The 17,752-nt window shown below is 50.2% G+C and overlaps 1 protein-coding gene across 1 annotated transcript in view; it reads left to right on the forward strand.

Annotated features, from left to right (window-relative positions):
- Positions 1–17,752, forward strand: part of Akt2 (AKT serine/threonine kinase 2) — a 50,094-nt gene that overhangs the window by 4,746 nt on the left and 27,596 nt on the right. The window contains exon 2 of the mRNA XM_028781595.1: positions 12,760–12,890. Within this exon, the coding sequence (XP_028637428.1) occupies positions 12,845–12,890 (46 nt within the window). The 5' untranslated portion in view covers positions 12,760–12,844. The remainder of the gene's footprint in view (positions 1–12,759; positions 12,891–17,752) is intronic.

Consider the following 17,752-nt stretch of genomic DNA (forward strand, 5'->3'; position numbering starts at 1 on the left):
AGGACACGTGGAGGGTAGGAGAAAGGACGTGAGGACACGATTCAGTTTTGTTCAGATGGTCAAGGAGGGTCTTCCTCGATAAGATGGACATGAGGGCTCAGCTGGACTGTCATGATGGAGTCATGGCAGACCCGGGGTGAAACCCCTGAGGATGGAAGGACGTGGCTCTGGCTGTCCACTAATGCCCTGAAAGCCCCAGTACCTTTACTGGGCCCCGACTGGAAGGGAATGAGACGCAGTGTCTGGATGGTTTGGCTCCGGGGTCCCCCAGCACAAAGGTGCTTAGTGGCCTAAAGGAGGATGTCTTTTAGTCTGGCCTGTGAGCCTTGTCCCTAAGGCGTAGTGCATAGGCAGGCGCCCGGTGTGTGTTTTCCAAGGCTTGAACCTCTGGAGATCTGGAGAGAGTGAACCTCTTGGGATCTACACAGATCCCATGGATGGAGGATGGGAAGAGGCATCGTCTGTGGTTGATCTCAGTCAGGCCTCAGGAGAACACAGGACTGCCCTTCTGTGGGCCTCTCTAGCTTCCCAGAGCTATGTGCAAAAGGCCCTCAGCCACTGGGCCTCCGGGCTGCATGGTGGGGTGGTTCCGTGGCAGACTCTTATGGACAGCCAGCCAAGCAGTGAGAGGCCCAGCCCGGGGAGACGGCCTAGGAGCAGGACCAAGAGGGAGGGAGGGAGGACGCTAGTGAGGGGGGACTGCAGGGTGGGATCTCAGCCTGGTCCTTTGGGGCAGGACCCACTGCCAGCTCAGCAGCTCAGGACCCACAACAGGGCCTGTGCTCTGGGTGGGCTGTGCAAGAGCAGCAAACTGGGCTGGCTAAGGAGAAACTCCATGACAGAGGTCCCTTCGGCAAGTTCCCGGAGCTCAGCCGCCTAGCGAGAAGCTCTTCTACAGATGTTGTTTCTGAGGGTGAGGCCAGAAATCCAAGCCTTTCTCCATTTGCCACCGCGATGGCCTTCCTGAATGCAGTGGGGCAGCTGCCACTGCTCATCTCTTCCCAGAATTAGGGCTCCTCCTTCTCAGCTAGTGATTAAACCTGGGGTGGCTGAGGGAGAGTCCTGCTTTTAGCATTTTGAGGTTGCTGTGGAGCCCTGAGTATCTGGGTTCATTCTCTGAGGTGAAGTTTGTTCATTTAAACTTGGAAATGTTCCTGCAGGGTCATAGGAGGCTTCAGGAAGCTGATGAATAAGAAAGCACCAGCCTGTTGAGAAGGTACTTGATTGATTGGGTTCTTGTTGCTGTGGCACCAGAGAGCAGAGAAGGCCTCTAGAGTGGACAGACAGCCTGTGCTTGTGGACTGGAGGCGTGGGTTCAGGGTGGACGTTTTGGGAGCCTGGGGCCTGATGAGCTATGGTGCCAGCTTAACATTGTTCTCCTGTGCGTGCCCTGTGTACCAGTACTGTATTCATGCATGGTATCCTGGGGTGTGGGGAGGGTTCTTATTTCTAGCTAGTAGGTGAGACACTGAGGCACACATGTCTTGCTTATTTTGGTTGTGTGTGGTGCATTCACTTGAGTTTATTGTGTGAACATGCCCATGTCAGTCAGGTCTTTTGTAATTTGTTGCCTTACTGCCTTGAGACAAGATCTGTCATTGAACCTGAAACTTGCTGTTTCAGCTAGGCTGGCTGCTCAGTGAGCTCTGGAGATCTTGTCCCTACCCCTCAATGCTGGGGTCGCAAACTTAAAATTTTATGTATGTGAGTGTTTTGCCTACATATCTGTCTGTGTACCATATGTATGCCTGGTGCCTTTGGAGGCCAGAAAAAGGGGTCAGATTCTCTGGAACTAGAGTCACAGATGGTTGTGAACTGCTCTGTGGGTGCTGGGAACATTTGCAAGAGCAGCTAATGCTCTTAACTGCCGAGCTATCTCTTCAGCACTCTGTCTGGCTTTTTCTGTGGTGACTGGGGACTCCAACTCTGCTGGCTCTGCTTGCTTGCAGAGCAAGGGCTTCCGCCCTCTGAGCATTTTCTTAGCCCTGGTTTTTGAGACAGGATCTTGTAATGTAGCTTGGGTTATCTGAAACTCATCATCCTCTTGCCTCAGTCTTCCCAGTGCTGAGGTTACAGGCATATACCATCATGCCTGGCTATGTGGTTTTGTTTGTTTTGTTCTGAGACAGGAGTTCCCTCTATAGCCCTGTCTGGTCATGAACTCTTGTTGATGGACCTGTCTCTTTCTTCCACATTTTGACATTTTATATATATATATATACACACACACACACACACACACACATACATACATGGTAGAAACAATGAAAAACAACTTGATCTGTCTGTCCGTCTGTCCGTCCATCCATCCATCCATCCATCCATCCATCCATCCATCCATCATTTGTGGCAGGCCTAGAACTTACTCTGTATACTAGGCTGGCCTCTGACTCACAGAGATCCACCTATGCTGGGATTAAAGATATGTACTACTATGCCTGGTTGGCTCATTTTTTTATTCCACGATCTCAGTAAGTTTTTGTTGAGCCCTTCCTATGCCATGTATGGTTCTTGTTCCTGGGATAGCTCCCAGTCTAAGTAGAGTCCAAGCACACTGATGCAAGTGGCCTGGGAAAGGAAGTGGTCTTGGGAAGCTCTTAAGAAGAGAGCAGGTTGCCGGGCAGTGGTGGCGCACACCTTTAGTCCCAGCACTTGGGAGGCAGAGGCAGGTGGATTTCTGAGTTCGAGGCCAGCCTGGTCTACAGAATGAGTTCCAGGACAGCCAGGGCTACACAGAGAAACCCTGTCTCGAAAAACCAAAATAGAAAAAGAAAAAAAAAAGCCAAAGACAGTTGTTTTTTTTTTACATGCCTGTGTTACCACAGCCACAGCATTTTTTTTTTTTTTTTTTGGTTTTTCGAGACAGGGTTTCTCTGTGTAGCCCTGGCTGTCCTGGAACTCACTCTGTAGACCAGGCTGGCCTTGAACTCAGAAATCCGCCTGCCTCTGCCTCCCAAGTGCTGGGATTAAAGGTGTGTGCCACCACTGCCCTGCAGTCTTTGGCTGTTTCAAGACAGGGTCTCACTAAATAGGTCTAGCCTAAAACTTCCTGAGTAGGTTAGGCTGGCCTTGAACTCACAGAGATTCCTCCCTGCTTCAGTCTCCTGGCTGTTACCATACCCTGTCTAATACTTTGTCTTTGTAGTAACATTAGCACATTCTTAGTCTTGGTGGTGCTCATTCCTAGCTAATAGACAAGGGAAGAGATGTCCAGAAGAGCTCTGAGGAGCCCCTGGAAGGGGTCCAGCAAGATTTTGTGGTCACTGAGACCTCCACCTGGCATGCCTGTGTCCTGGGAGGAATTGGCATGGATGAGGCTTCTAGTCGGGTGCCATGATGCCTTCTCCGCCAGAGAGCCCCGCCCACCATCCTCCTCCATCAGACTCTGGGTGTTACATGCCAGGGGTCTGTGGACCTGCACATGAGCACAGTAGCTGCTAGTTACATGCTTGGGTTGTATGCTAAGTGATCATAGTTAAAGAAAAGGGAAAATGGGGTTCTTCAGCACTCTAGCTCAGGTGTTCTGTGGCTTCAGTTCTGCAAATGCAGAAGTTGGCTTGGTTTGTTCTACTTTAAGGACAGATGCTTCCTACACTGGGTCAGTGCATTGCCCTATGTGATTTGTGTTCCCAGTTTAGGCTCTGGCCTCAGTCTGCTTATCTGCATAATGGGGAAAGTGGCACCACTTATCCATCAGGACTCGGGTTAGTTTGTACCAGCATTTTGGGGAGTCCTCCCCAAATAACTTGCAGTGGGTAAGCAAGCCCCTGATTGTTTGTTCCTGGGTACCCTCCGAGCACCAGCACCTGTGGTTAGAGCACAGCTGGGAGGAGGCCTGGAAAGGAGTGATGACTGTGAAGCAGTCAGCCAGTTAGAGGCCTGCTCTGAGTGCACACTCGCGTGTGTGCACACGTATGCTGCTGTCTGCAGGGTGTCTGAGACAGTGCTGCCCTTGATATGGCAGAGAGAGCAATGTGAGAAGGAGTGATGGTTCAGTCTTGGGAGCAAAGGCAGGGAGTTGCAGGCTTAGGTTCAATGGTAGAAGTTTAGTCTCTTCAGCTATTGTACTTTAGCTGTCTAGTTGTTGGCACTCTACTTCCCATCTTGACTTCTCTTGTATCAGATAGAGTTCCTATGGTTCCACGCTGTGACTGGTGAGACCAGTGGAGAGGAAGGCTGTGATACAGCCTCCCACTGAGGACCTGCATCCCAGCAGTAGAGGCACAACAGTGCAGCTCCTCACCCTGCCACTTCAGGCCACAGGTCTCTGTCTCTTTCCCAGGGAGAACTAAAGCCTTCAGAGATGCCAGGCCTGGCTCTCTGGTACCTTTCTCACCTCAGAGCCTCAGGTCCTGCCAGCAGTGCTCTTCTTCCAGCTTTCCATGTGGCTCGTCTGGTTCACATTTTTGCTCAGATGTTACCATCTCCACGAGCCTTTCTGTGACGTCTCCTTGGGCTTATGTGTACTGCCTTTCTCCATGACTTTGGACACTTTGAATGTGCTATATAATTTACCTATTTATTTTGCCTCCTCTTCCCACAGCAGGAGTTCTGTTTGGTCACAGAGACATCCTTAGTGCCGGTGCTGGCCCAGTGGGCACTATGTTTAGGGATCCAGTGAATGTGGAGTGTTTGATTTCACCTCCACCTGGGGGTCTGGAGCATAAGCGCTCTGGGTCTAGTTGTCAGTCCCCTGGAATTATATAAAGTTCTAGGTCTGGCCCTGTGATGGGTAGTGCTTAGGGCTGGAAACAGTGGTGACCAGGGTAGACTCTGTTCCTACTTTGTGCAGATCCTGGGCCAGCAGAGGCCACATTGCCAGAGGCAAGTAGAGGCCCATTTTCTGAAGGGAGTGGGCAGGCTGAGTGTCAAGTGTTCTTGTCTTGGGAGGAGACATTCAGGGAAGGTTTTCCTGACGATGGAGAGCTGGGCTGAGAGAACACAGGGACCAGCGTCCTAGCTAGGAAAGCAGCAAGTGCAAAGGCCCTGCGTAAGAGCAGACTCTTCAAGGGACCCAGAAAAGAGATGATTTTATGTGTTGGTCTGACGAGGCTGCAGTTCAGAGGCAGGGCTGAGGCAGGTGGTCTTTGATAGCCTTGGTAAGGGCCTCGGGTATGTTCCGAGTGTGCCTGAGAGAGACCCTGTGTACTGTCAGCTGTGCTGGGAGCAGCCCGCTGAGTGCAGCTGATGTTCCTGGTTTGCTTGGAGAGCACAGCTATGCAGACCAGAATACTTGACATGATTTCCGGGGGCTCAGTGAGGGGAAGGTGTGTGTTGGGGGAGGTGGTAGAGAAGACAAGGAAATCTGTTCGGGGCTTATTCTTGTCCCAGTCTCTGGCAGCTGCCTACACCTCCATCCTGCCTTCAGTCCTACCTACTTCAGGAGACAGATGGGTGGGTGGGGGATGTGTGCTGAAGAGGAAAGTTAAGTCTTTTAAAAGCCACCATTTCACCAAGGAGGTGGAGTAGGTAAGATTTTACATGTTCAGAAATACCCAGTGTCTCCACCCACAGAGGGAATAACAATAATACCTGAGCACTGCAGCCGCCGCTCAGGAAGCGTTCAGTTTGGATCCCGAGGCTGCCTTGAGTCCTGTACCTGGACTCCATTAGCACAGCTCTAAGTCCTGTTTCTGCGCATGGTATACTGACGCACCTGCCTCCTTGGGCACTGAAGCTCAGAACTGGAGCTCTCTACTGACCCTGTATCTGATTTTTTAAAAGACCTTCACTAAATTAAGGTGTTGAAACCAGTTCGGACTATCTAATGTAGTGAGACCTTGTCTTAAAAATACATGAAAATATTATGTATAGCAATCTTTCTCTCTTGCCTCTTTTTTTTTTTTTTTCTTATGCTGGGATGGAATCCAAGACACCCATATGCTAGGCAAGCATGGACCATTCCCCTTAACTCTCTTGGTGGTTTTTATTTTGAGACTTGGTTTCAGTAAGTTCAAGACAGGCCTTGAACTCTCTGTAGCATGGGAAGGCCCTGAGCTTGTGATCTTTTGGCCAAAGCCTTATGAGATCTGAGATCAGGCTGAGTGTCAAGTGTTCTTGTCTTGGGAGGAGACGTTCAGAGAAGGTTTCCCTGATGATGGAGAGCTGGGCTGAGAGAACACAGGGACCAGCGTACTACCAGGCCTAGCTTTGGCACAATATTTCTGTGTGTGTTTGTGTGCATAATACATGTGCCATGCTCTGCACATGGAATTCAGAAGATAATTTGTGGGAGTTGGTTTTCTCTGCCATGTAGGTTCTAAGAAATTGAACTCAGGTTGTCCAGCCTGGTGGTTAAGTGCCTTCACCTACTAAACCATCTTAACCAAGAAATTAGTACCTTACTGGCAGCGCCCACCCACAAGAGGATGGATAAACAAACTAGTGATTGCCCAAATACAAAGGGCCACAGTGCTAAAACATAGAAGATAAAGGACAGGAGACCCAGAAGAAGAAATTAAACAAGAATTAACTTTCAGGGCCTGCCAGCTGTACTTGCTGGTGAGGGACCGATCTCTGTCTTGTGCAGCTGTACTGAGATCAAGGACTGAAGGCCAAAGTGGGAGGACACATGCATCCTCCCACAGAGGCAGGCCTCCCTCAAGAGAACAGCCCATAGTGTCCCCTCGTGACCATATGGCTCTGTTTTACCCTTTGTGGTTTTGAAAAAGTGCCTTTCTCTTCACTCCGTCACAGAATGTTGCCAGCCATACAGAAGAATTCCAGTTTGGGAGTTGAGATGGCGTGGGAGAGCCCACCTTGGGTCTCTGAGCTGCCAAAGCAGGAGTCTCCCGTTTACTCAGAAAGGTGCTTGTTGCTGGGCAGTAGTGGCGCACACCTTTAATCCCAGCACTTGGAAGGCAGAGGCAGGCAGATTTCTGAGTTCGAGGCCAGCCTGGTCTACAGAGTGAGTTCCAGGACAGCCAGGGCTACACAGAGAAACCCTGTCTCGAAAAACAAAAAACAAAAAAGGAAAAAAAAAAAAGGTGCTTGTTACAGCTTCCCATCTAGGAATGCCTGACCAGGGTAAGGAGGACTCCAAAGTCCTGAGGACCTAGGTCTCAATCCCAGCTCTACTGTATATTGGCATAGGAAGAAATCACATGTGTGCTTAGCTCTGGGCAGGGAGGAGAGGTGATTAGAGATGGTCCCCAAAGGACTCTAAGTACAGTAATAAGTCTCTGGTGAGATTTATTCTGTTTAAGCAGTGGCTGAGAGCCAAGCATGGTTACAGTCACCTGTAATCCCAGCATCTGGATGGCTAAGGCTGCCCTGAGATTTGGGGCCAGCCTGGGCTACATTGTAAGGCTATTTAAAAGATATGCACACACACCCCAAAATGTTACTGAGTACATAGGTACCACAGACTAATCTTATGTATCACTCAGTAACATTGTTTTAAGTTGTCTTTAGGGCTAGGTATATGGTTCAGTTGGTAAAATAGAAGGAGCTGAACTCAATCCCAAGACTGAGCTGGGGTCTAGAGACAGGCAGACCCTTGGGACTCACTGTACTCAGTGAACTCCAGTCCAGTGAGAGACTGTCTTACTAGAAAGGTGGTGCCTGAAGACTGTACCCAAGGTTGTCCTCTGGCCTTTACATACAGTGTGCACGCGCACCTGCACACACCCACACATATGAATATGCACACACACACAATTGCCTTTAAGACATTGTATTTCCATTTGTCTAGTTCATGTACTAGACAAATGTTTAGTTCCTCAGTGGTATTCAGAGGTCCCTTAGAAGCCAAATATCACAGCTCTGGGTTCAGATAATTAATACATGACACCAAGGACCCGAGCTGCCAGAGTTCATGGCCAGAGGAACAGAATAGAGTCCACCTTGTCCTAGATGGGCAGCCTAGAAAACAAGCTAAGCTCGGCAAAACAACGTGCCCTGGGCTTAGGCTGTGAGGTTTGCATAGATCCCAACAGTGTCCACATCCTCCCTCCACTTTGGGACTTGCGATCAGTAAAGCCAGAGCTCATCTATGCTCAGCGCAGACCCTTCTGCGAGGCCTGTATTGCCCTTGTTTATTTCCCCAGAGGCCTTCTGTTCCACTGGGGCATAGCTTCTGAGACACCACAGCACCTCAGCGGCCTCATGCAGCTGTTTCTCAAGAGAAGGGAACCACAGGGCAAAGGCTAGGCTCTGCTTACACCACTTTGAGAAGCCTTCTAGACCCCTATGTCAGCATGGGAAAAGCTGGGACCCTGCCTGTCCCAGTTATCACTGCACCCAGGTATCACAGGCTAGGCTCTGCTTACACCACTTTGAGAAGCCTTCTAGACCCTTATGTCAGCATGGGAAAAGCTGGGGCCCTGCCTGTCCCAGTTATCACTGCACCCAGGTATCACAGGCTTGCCATACTGTGCACACAGTGGGTGCTTGATAAAAATATAGAATGGCTGTAATTCCACAGATGTGTAGTCCCATCTACTCAAGAGGCAGAGCCAAGAGGATTACAAATTCAGCCCTTTTTGGGCTATAGAATAAGTTCTAGGCCACTGTAGGTAACTTGAGACCATGCCTTTAAGAGTTAAAAAGATGGTTTAGGATATGGCTTGTCGATAGAGAGCTCGCCTAGTATGCACAAGACTCTAGCTTTGGTACCCATTTCTGGAAAGCAAAAGAAATCCATGAAATGAACATACGTAGAGCAAGGTCTGGTGCCAGAAACAGCTCAGAACGAGCTCAGTTACCCTCTGCAGGTGGCTGCAGCCTCTCACCCCCTCAGTGGCCTGGTTTCCCTGCCAGACTCACAGATGGACTCAGAGACAGAAGGGTGGCAGGGATCTGTACTTCCCAATGGCAGCGTTAATGGGGAGCTCCTTCCTGACACCTCAGGATCCTGCTGAGACAGTCACAGTGAAAGCCCCTGCCCCATTTTGTTCTAAATTCTGTCACCTACTGCTGATCCAGGCCTAACCTCTTAGAGGAGGAACTGCTCACAAAGAAAATTCAGACAACTAGCCTGTCATTGACAGTATCTGCTTGTGGGAATTCAGGGGTAGGGGGAGTGGATCTATGTTTTCAGTAGCTGTCGTCTGCTGTTAGCTGGTCCACTGCTTACAAGAGCATGTTGATAAAAGTTGGTGGTGTGAAAAATGTTCATATGCTCAGAGGAACATCTGCCATAGAAATCCTGCAGGAAAGCGTGGCTACTGGGAAACCACTGGGTTTAGGTAGCCAAATACTGACAGTTAATTATTGCTGATAAGTTTTATGAAGACCTCACTATTTTGCGTTCCTACAGCAGGCTACACTTAGCACTGTGAGTTTTTGAGGTTTAGCTCTCCCAGGCAGAGTGGGAGCTTGAGTCTCTTCATAACTCAGGAGATTTGTGGTTTTGATTTAGGCATCCTTTTCTGTGAGGGACCCTGTTCTGTTCATCTTGCCCCCCAGGTGGCATGTGTTTAGTCAGCAGCTACAGTCCCTGCCCTGGCCCTCTGGCACACTCAAATGTGGATGTTCTGGGAAGCAGCAGCTAGTGCGTGATGGAGACACAGTGGCTCCCTGCTTGTGTGTGGTGCAGAAGGGCAGTCAGGACAGGTCTCCATGTGTTCTTGAGTTCCACAGGCAGGTCTCTGTCCCCCTTTTGAGTGTCCTCAGCCTGCAGCTCCTCAGTGAACAGGCCATCTGCTTGGCTGTGCTGCCTGGAATTTCATCACCACAGGACTGCGTCACAGACACCTCGGCTGAGGCGCCACCCTTAGTGGGAGGACGGCTGGAGCCAGGCAGGACGCAGGGGATCTTCCAGTTCCTCCCCCTGCTCTTGACTGCCTGAGCTGCGCTGACTTCTTAGTTGCTGAAACGAGACTGTAAAAAGTGGCTCTGGCGTGTGGAGCTGTGGCCAGGGCCCCTACCCCTCAGCTGAGAGACCCAAGGTAAACGGCTTCCCTTCGCTGAGTCTGTTCTCACTCGGGCAGGTTATAGCTCCTCTGATAGGGTATTGGGAGTTCCCCTGCCCTGCTTAAGACTACCAGGTTGACAGTGGCCTCAGACTCTGAAACCCTGACCAATCTTAGCTACACCTGGCTACCTTCACGTGGCTTTGACCAGCAGTAGCTGTGGGGAGGGCTGTGCATTAGACACCAGCAGAGGTTCACACTAGGTGTTAGAATTGTTGCTGGGTCTCAGAGGCTTCAAGAGGCAACATTGCTTTGGGCTTGTAGTTCCGTACCCAGCTCACTGGGAAGTATTCACAACTGGCCTGTACCTGGGCACAGTTTAGGATTTTGTTTTTGGGGTCTCAGCCCTAGGCCCTGAGCAGTGTCTCTGGTTTCCTCTGCACTGTGTCCCCGCCACAGAGCTTTTCTATTTTCAACGTTCCTGTCTGAACATCTTTTCATGTTCTGCTCTGTTCACTCCTTGGTTCCTGAGGTTTTGCTCCCACGCGCCATTCACTGTGCAGCAACATGGCTGGCCCCATTCCCTGTTAGTTCCTCCTCAATATTCTTCTCAGCACCTCTCCACCCCTTGACATTGGGGTGAGTGAGTGAGTGTGTGTGTGTGTGTGTGTGTGTGTGTGTGTGTGTGTGTGTGTGTGTTGGGAGTGGTGGTTCTTCAGAATGTGAGTTTTGTAAGGCCCATGACTATGTTAGTGATGTTCTCTAGTGTCTGCTGTCCAGGACACACTCAGGGAAGATTGGTGGTATGGGCCAAGTTCAGGTGTTTGTACACTTCAGTCTGTTGTGGAGAATCAGCCCATTCATTGCTTGACAGTGTCAGAGCTCGGCTGGCCCACTTTAACAGTCTTGGTGGGTGTGGAGGAGGAGTTTGCCTGAAAGGCCTGTAGATGTACTCAGTGCAACTTCGGATATTGAAACCTGAGCGTGCACTGCTTCTCTGAGGCCCCCAAAGAGGGAGAATATCCAGAAGGTAGAAGTGGGGAGGCCGGAGGGGCTGTGCAGTCACTGTCCTGATGTCCTGATGTCCCGATGGCGTGCCCTTGCTTTCTGGGTTTAGGAAGCATGCTTGTGGCCTGGTTGGTATAGGGGGGCTTTGTTCTGTTTCCTAAGTGCACTGGGGAGCTGTGGAGGGCGTGGACATGGAAGGACAAGGTCAGATGTAGATGGAGGGATCAGAGTGACACTGAGGAACGTGGAGGTGGAGAGGCCTGAGTGGGGAGGAGCCAGGGCTGCAGGCCTCCAGCCTGAGCAGACAGTGTGTGCATGTGCAGGGTGCGGGGCAGTTGCAGGAATGAGACAGTGGAGGCAGGTCTGTAGAGCCTTGAGTGCTAAACTGAGGACTTGGGCATTTTTGCCAAGGATAATTTTGAGTTGAGGAAGGACAGAGTGTGTGTGTGTTTGTTTGTTTGTTTGTTTGTTTGTTTTAGCTGTCTTGGAACTCACTCTGTAGACCAGTTTGGTCTCCAACTCAGAGAAATCTGCCTGCCCCTGCCTAGCAAGTGCTCGAATCAAAGGCATGAGTGAGCATGCTTGGCTAAGACTGAATCATTTTTGAGGGTCTCTTTGGCTACTGAGTTGGGGGCAGGGAGGTAAGACCCCAGGAGGATGTGGCCTAGGATCCTGTCAGCCACCTCAGAGAGGGAGTGGAGAGAGAGACTGACAGTGATGGATGTTTAGGGCTGAGGGCCTCTGAGCCCTTGTGTGTTTGGGGTCTGTGTGGGGAAGCCCTTGTTGCTGTTTGGCCCCACACCCCTTCGTTTCCTTTTTAGCCTGGAGTCCAGCTTGTAAGTTCACACCCTCCTGCCCTCCCTGTCTTTGGCCACCCTGCCTTTCCATTGCTTCCTCCCACTTACCTCCCTTCCTTTTGCCCAGAGCCTGGGCAGCCTTCCACTGTCACATGCCAGGCAGTACTGTGTCCAGCCCACCCGCTCCCCTGGGGCACGAGAGAAAGCTGATGCCCATGCTGTCCCTAGAGCCAGCTGCCACTTCTCCGGGGCCTCTGTAGCTCCTGACCTGCTGTCCGCAAATAACCCTGGGCTGGGCGAGGCAGGCACAAGGCACTTGGGCTCCATGGCCCCTGTCCAGGCCCCGGCTTCCAGGTAAGGGCCCAGCTGGTAGCTGACCACAGGCAGCCTCCTCCCCTCTGTTCAGGGAACTTGAAACTCAGCAGCAGCTTCGGCGTCCGTTAGTCTGTTGGCTGTTAGTCCCTGAGGACAGATGCAGAGGTCTTCTTGGAGAAAGAACCAAGACCTTGGTCAAACCCCAGGACAACTCTAGGCCCCAGACAAGTGTGTGTGCAGTAGGATCCTCCAGGCTGCCAGAGCTTTTGAAACTTGAGTTTTCATCGCTCTTCAGGTGGGAACACCGCGGCCACTGAGGTTGGGGGTGACATGTCTCCCTGTACTTGGGGGAAGCAGTAGTTTGTTTCATGTGGCAGGTTGATTTGAAAACAAATGAGTGCACGCATGAGTCTTGGGGGCAGGCAGATGCTGCTGGCTTTGAGCACACCCTGGTGCTCAGGGCTGTCTGTCTGATTCATCCTGGGTTACCTCAGTGCTGGGGCATTGGGGGAGGCAGAGGGCTGAGCTGTGGCTACCTGGCTTTCTTCCTGTCCAGCTATAGGCGGGAAGGAAAAAAGAGCTTTGGTGTGAAGCCTGGGCATATTTGACTCTTTAGGAACCCATGTTTCTCCTTCAGTTCTGGGCCCCAAGAGAAGAACTCTCCCCAGCTCTCTGGCTCTACCCACTGTCTGGCAAGCTACAGAGCCAAAGGGCCGGCCTCAGAACCCAGGATGGGGTAGGGCACATCCTTCCCACCCTCACGGCTCCTCTCTTGTTTCTTGTAGACTGTACTGTAGCCGAGGAACCTTCTGCATGTCCTGCTGCCCTGAGCTCTCTCAAGCTAGGTGACAGCGTGTTAATGCTGCCACCATGAATGAGGTATCTGTCATCAAAGAAGGCTGGCTTCACAAACGTGGTAAGGGTTCACCTTTGCTCGGCAGATTGTGCATCTCTGTCTTACATCCTGCTCTCCACTAGCACCCAGTACCACACGCAGCCCTGTGACCCTAGCTGGATACCCTGAGTGAGCCCAGATAAGGTTTCAGACTCTGCATCTTTGTTGGCGATCTCATTCGTGCCCCTATCTTCTAAGTAAAGAAACTGAGGTCTAGACAGAGTAGTCACATAAAACTCAGTCAAGTGATAGTCAGCATTTATTTGTCAAATAGTCATTGATTGTAAGGTTCTGGGGCCTTGTAGAGGTCATGTTCTGCTGGGAGTGGTAACAGAGTAAATGAACACACACGATGTTAGGTGGTAAGAAGTACCATGTGGGTCAAGTCAGGGAGCTGAGCAGAGACAGGCTCCTGGGGAGGCACTCCGAGGGGGTGACAGTGAGCAGAGCCTGCCGGAAAAGGTACCTGGAGTAAGAGCTACAGAATCACCTGGAGAAGGTATCATCCCAAGGGAGGGGCAGAAAGGACAAAAGCCCCGAGACTTGCCTGTGTTTGTTGTTTCTAGGAACACTGTAGTTGGAGCAGAGTGAAGTAGAAGCTGGGCAGAGCAGACTCAACAAGCCCTGCCAGCCACATCCTTACAGGTGGTCAAAAGCCTGAGATGTTGCGGTCCAGGCAGGACTTAGTGATAGGAAGCAGAGGCCCTGGTGAGGTCGGAGATAAAGAAGAGACTAGACCTTGAGAGCCCAGGATCCTCTGTGCCTTGCACCAGATGCCATGTAACATTGGAAGACAGATAAGAAGCAGCATGTGCTAAGGAGTTGGCTTTGTCACTATTGGCCTTCGGGGACCTTCTCTTGGGGAGGAAGGGTGCTAGGCCAGAGGAGGCTGGTCCACAGACACTTGCATTCACTCAGTGCTTAATTCATAGAGTGACTCCTGTGTACTGGGAGCTGCTGTAGATCCTGGAGACACAGTGGTGAGCCAGCCATGCTGGGACCCCATTTTTGTAGTGACATGTCACATCCTGGAGGAGATGAGGTGTCCAGGCAGACCTTTGTATCCAGTAGTGGCGTGGCCTGTGCTGTGGAGTAAAGTCAAGCAAGAGTGGAAGGAGAATGTGAGGCTTACAGCAGGGAGCCGTGCTGCATCTGGTGGTTGGGGGTGGTTTCCTGGAAGAACAGGGGAGTCCCATGGTTCACAGGCAGCCTGTGGGTAGATGGGGCAACCAGGGCATCCTGAGAGGAGTGAGAGGGGCCCATTTGAATAACAGATGGTGATGTCAACCTGTCTTGCCATCCCTGGCCACAGACACCAGCAGTCACAGGGGACAGGATGCTGCTTAGGGCCAACAGAACAGTAGGAGAAACCCCATTTCCTGCTGCCTTCACAGCAGGGTGGAATTCGGGGCACCCCAGCCCTTCAGACTGAGCTCTGAGTTTGAGACTGTCAAATGCAGCCATCCAAATATGGACGCCTGACAGGTTCTGACCTTGGCTGTGCCCCTTCGTCTTGATGTGACACTGGGTAAGCTCTGCCATCTGTCCTGGGTCTTTTCTTGGTATTTTGAAATGGGATCTTACTTTGGTACCACAGACTGATATCAGCATTGCAGTAATCCTCCTGCCTCAGCCTCCCTAGTGCTAGGATTCTAGATATGTGCTACTATGCTTGGTTCTGAGTCTGTAAGATGAGTTAACAATCCAGGTGTCTGATGTCAGCACCCTTTAGGCAGGATTTTCATGTGGTTTGTTTACTATGGTGTCTTCATTGCCTCAAGAAATGTTTCACATATAGTAGGTGTTCAGCAAACAACTGCTGAATGAATGATTGGGATTGTCTGTAATGGCAGCTGTGCTAGGGTGTGCCGGGCTGTTGGACTCCTGTCCCTTGGCTGGAGTTTCCCTAGGCTTACTTGGTTAAGGTGTTAGGATGTGGGGGGGGGTGGCTAGCGTGCTGACTACTGAGGGGTGGGGAGTCTGTCAGACGTCGCTGACAAAACAAGTCTTGGCTCTGGCTCCTTGTAGGGCCTCATGTCTGTTTTTGTGGTAAGGGCTCAGGTGAATTGGCTCCTGGCCTGTGCTTGTCTGTTGTCTGGCTCCCCTGCCTTGAATACACAATGCATACACACAGTCGCACTCCTGGATCACCTGAGTGCTGGCTAGTAGAAGGAGGGCTCTGCTGCCACCCGATAACAGGGCATCTGTGCTAACCCATTCCCACTCCTGGTGGTTAAAATGATTGGTATTTTACTGGCTTGTTCCCAGTCTGTCAGGTCTCAGGCTGTGGCCAGGCAGGCCTGTGTTGTTGAGTTTTCATGTGCTCTCAGGGCACACTAGCAGCAACAGTGATTGCCGGGGCCTTGGCACAAGGCTGCAACGCTAAAGTGGGTCCCTGGCCCTCTGATGTTAAACTTGACTTGACTGCTCACGGCCTGGCCTGCGTGTGTGCTACCTCATACTCAACAGGGTCTGAGGGTCTGACTGACTGGAGGGTGTGACTGCCTCCAGGTCCTGTTTGTTACTGGACTGTAGCACATCACCGCCACCTTTAGCAGAACACTCTGTCTCCCCTGCTGGTGTGGAGGCAGACAGCATAGTGGTCAGAGGGTGGGCTCTGAATTCTAGTGCCAGCCATCCCAGAGAGTCAGCCCTATGGGTCTTGCCAGGAAAGTGAGGCTCTCTGACTCAGTTTTCTCATTTGACTGTAAGGTATAGATTGTGAGAATTTTTTTTTTCCTTTCTCTGTAGGCTTCTTGTTGTTAAAGTATGAAACACTGAAGATAAGTGCCTGGGTCATTAGCTCACCTATGCCAGTGGCTGGATAAAAAACCAGCAAGACAGTCCTCAGCGCCCCATGCCCCACCCAAGCTGTAGCTGCTGCTTTTAGAGTATCTTGTTGCTGCTGCTTGTGTTTGTTTGTTTGTTTGTTTTAAAGTAAGGCATAGTGTTTTTGTGGTTATTCTGTCTTATACCTTGTGTCAATCCTGCATTCCTTATTTTTTAACATTTATTTATTTATTTTGTTTTTTTTTCGAGACAGGGTTTCTCTGTGTAGTCCTGGCTGTCCTGGAACTCACTCTGTAGACCAGGCTGGCCTCGAACTCAGAAATCCGCCTGCCTCTGCCTCCCAAGTGCTGGGATGAAAGGCGTGTGCCACCGCCGCCCGGCTTACATTTATTTTTTATGTGTGTCTGTTGACTGTAGGTATGCATGTGTATGTATGTGGGTACCCGTGGAGGCCAGAAGAGGGTATCAGACCTTGTAGGGTTGCAGTTACAGGAGATTGCAAACTTCCCAGAGCCGGTTCTAGGAGCCCTACCTGAGTCCTCTGTAAGAGTGGGAAGCACTTTTAACCACTGAGCCATCTCTCCAGCCCCTTATTCCTTCTTCTAGCCAAGTAAGTGTATAGGTATATGTCTTAGTCAGGATTTTATTGTGTGAAGAGATGCCACGACCACTGAGCTTGTATAAAAGAAGACATTTATTTCACTGGAGATTGCTTACAGGCTTTTTTGCCCTATTCTTGGACAGTCTTTTTCCTTTCTTTTAGTATGCTGTCATGCAGGAAATTTGGAGCTTTGATGACTCTATTTTTGATTTCTGGTGTCACTTACAACTAAATCTGAGGTGACAAAGATTGAATCCTATGCATTCTACTAAGTATTGATTTAAAATAGAATTTTGTGTATGTGTTGTATAGTGTGCACTGGAGTCCAGCTGGCCCAATAGCCTTCCTGCTGGCTGCTCTTGGCCTCCCTGTGCATCCACGGACTGGAAATACTTTGTAATGGTTTGATTTTTGTCTGCCCTGCTGCAGTGCATGTTTGGTTTTGCCACAGTGTTGCAGTTACTGCAGCTCTGTAACAAGTTCTAAAATAGAGAAATGGGAGTCTTTTCAACAAATGGCTCTGGTGCCCCTTGCAATGCCTCATGGATTTAAGAAATGGCATTTCACTAGACGAGGTGGCATACACAAGTAAACAAATAAAATACGTAGGGATAATTCAACCAAGGAAGAGGAAGACTTTACACTACCTAAGAGGGCCGGAGACAGGGCTTCCCGGGGAAAGGACTTGCCACACAAGCCTGATGGCCTGATTTCCATCGTTATAATCTACATAAAGGTTGAAGTAAAGAACCAACTCTAGAAAAGTTTTCTGTGACCTCTCCCTGTGTGCCATGGCATGTGCACCCAAACACACATCATGCGCGCACACACACACACACACACACACACACACACACAATAATCATTTTTAAATTGACAAGACAAATTAAACACTTAAATAAACTCAATGCACCCAGTATTCATAAATTGGAAGACTTAACCCTATCACATACTAGGTTTAGGTGCTAACAAATCTCTATAGGGTTTCTCTGTGTAGCTCTGGCTGGCCTGGAACTCACTCTATAAACTAGGCTGGCCTTGAACTCAGAGATCTGCCTGCCTCCTCCGCCTCCCAAGTGCTGGAATTAAAGGCATACTCTGCCATTGCCCGGCAACTCAGCCTATTTTTTTACACAACCCAGGACCAACTGCCCAGGGGTCACATAGCTGGTCCCCCAGTGGTACGGGCCTCCTACATCAATCATTAATTAAAAACATGACCCATAGAGTTGATGGAGGCATTTTCTCAGTTGAGGTTTGGCCTTCCCAGATGACCCTAGCTTGTGTCATGTTTACAGGAAACTCATCAGTGCAGAATTTTTAAGTTTTTCTTTCTTTTTGAAAAGTATTTTTATTCAGCTGGGTATGTGGTGGCACAGCCTTTAATCTCAGCGATTGGAAGGCAGAGGCTGGTGCATCTCTTGAATTTGAGCCTAGCCTGGTCTGTAAATTGAGATCCAGGTTAGCTAGAGCTATCTCAGAAAACAAAACA

Source organism: Grammomys surdaster, unplaced genomic scaffold (assembly GCF_004785775.1).
Source record: "Grammomys surdaster isolate TR1022 unplaced genomic scaffold, NIH_TR_1.0 485, whole genome shotgun sequence".
In the NCBI taxonomy this organism is placed as follows: Eukaryota; Metazoa; Chordata; class Mammalia; order Rodentia; family Muridae; genus Grammomys; species Grammomys surdaster.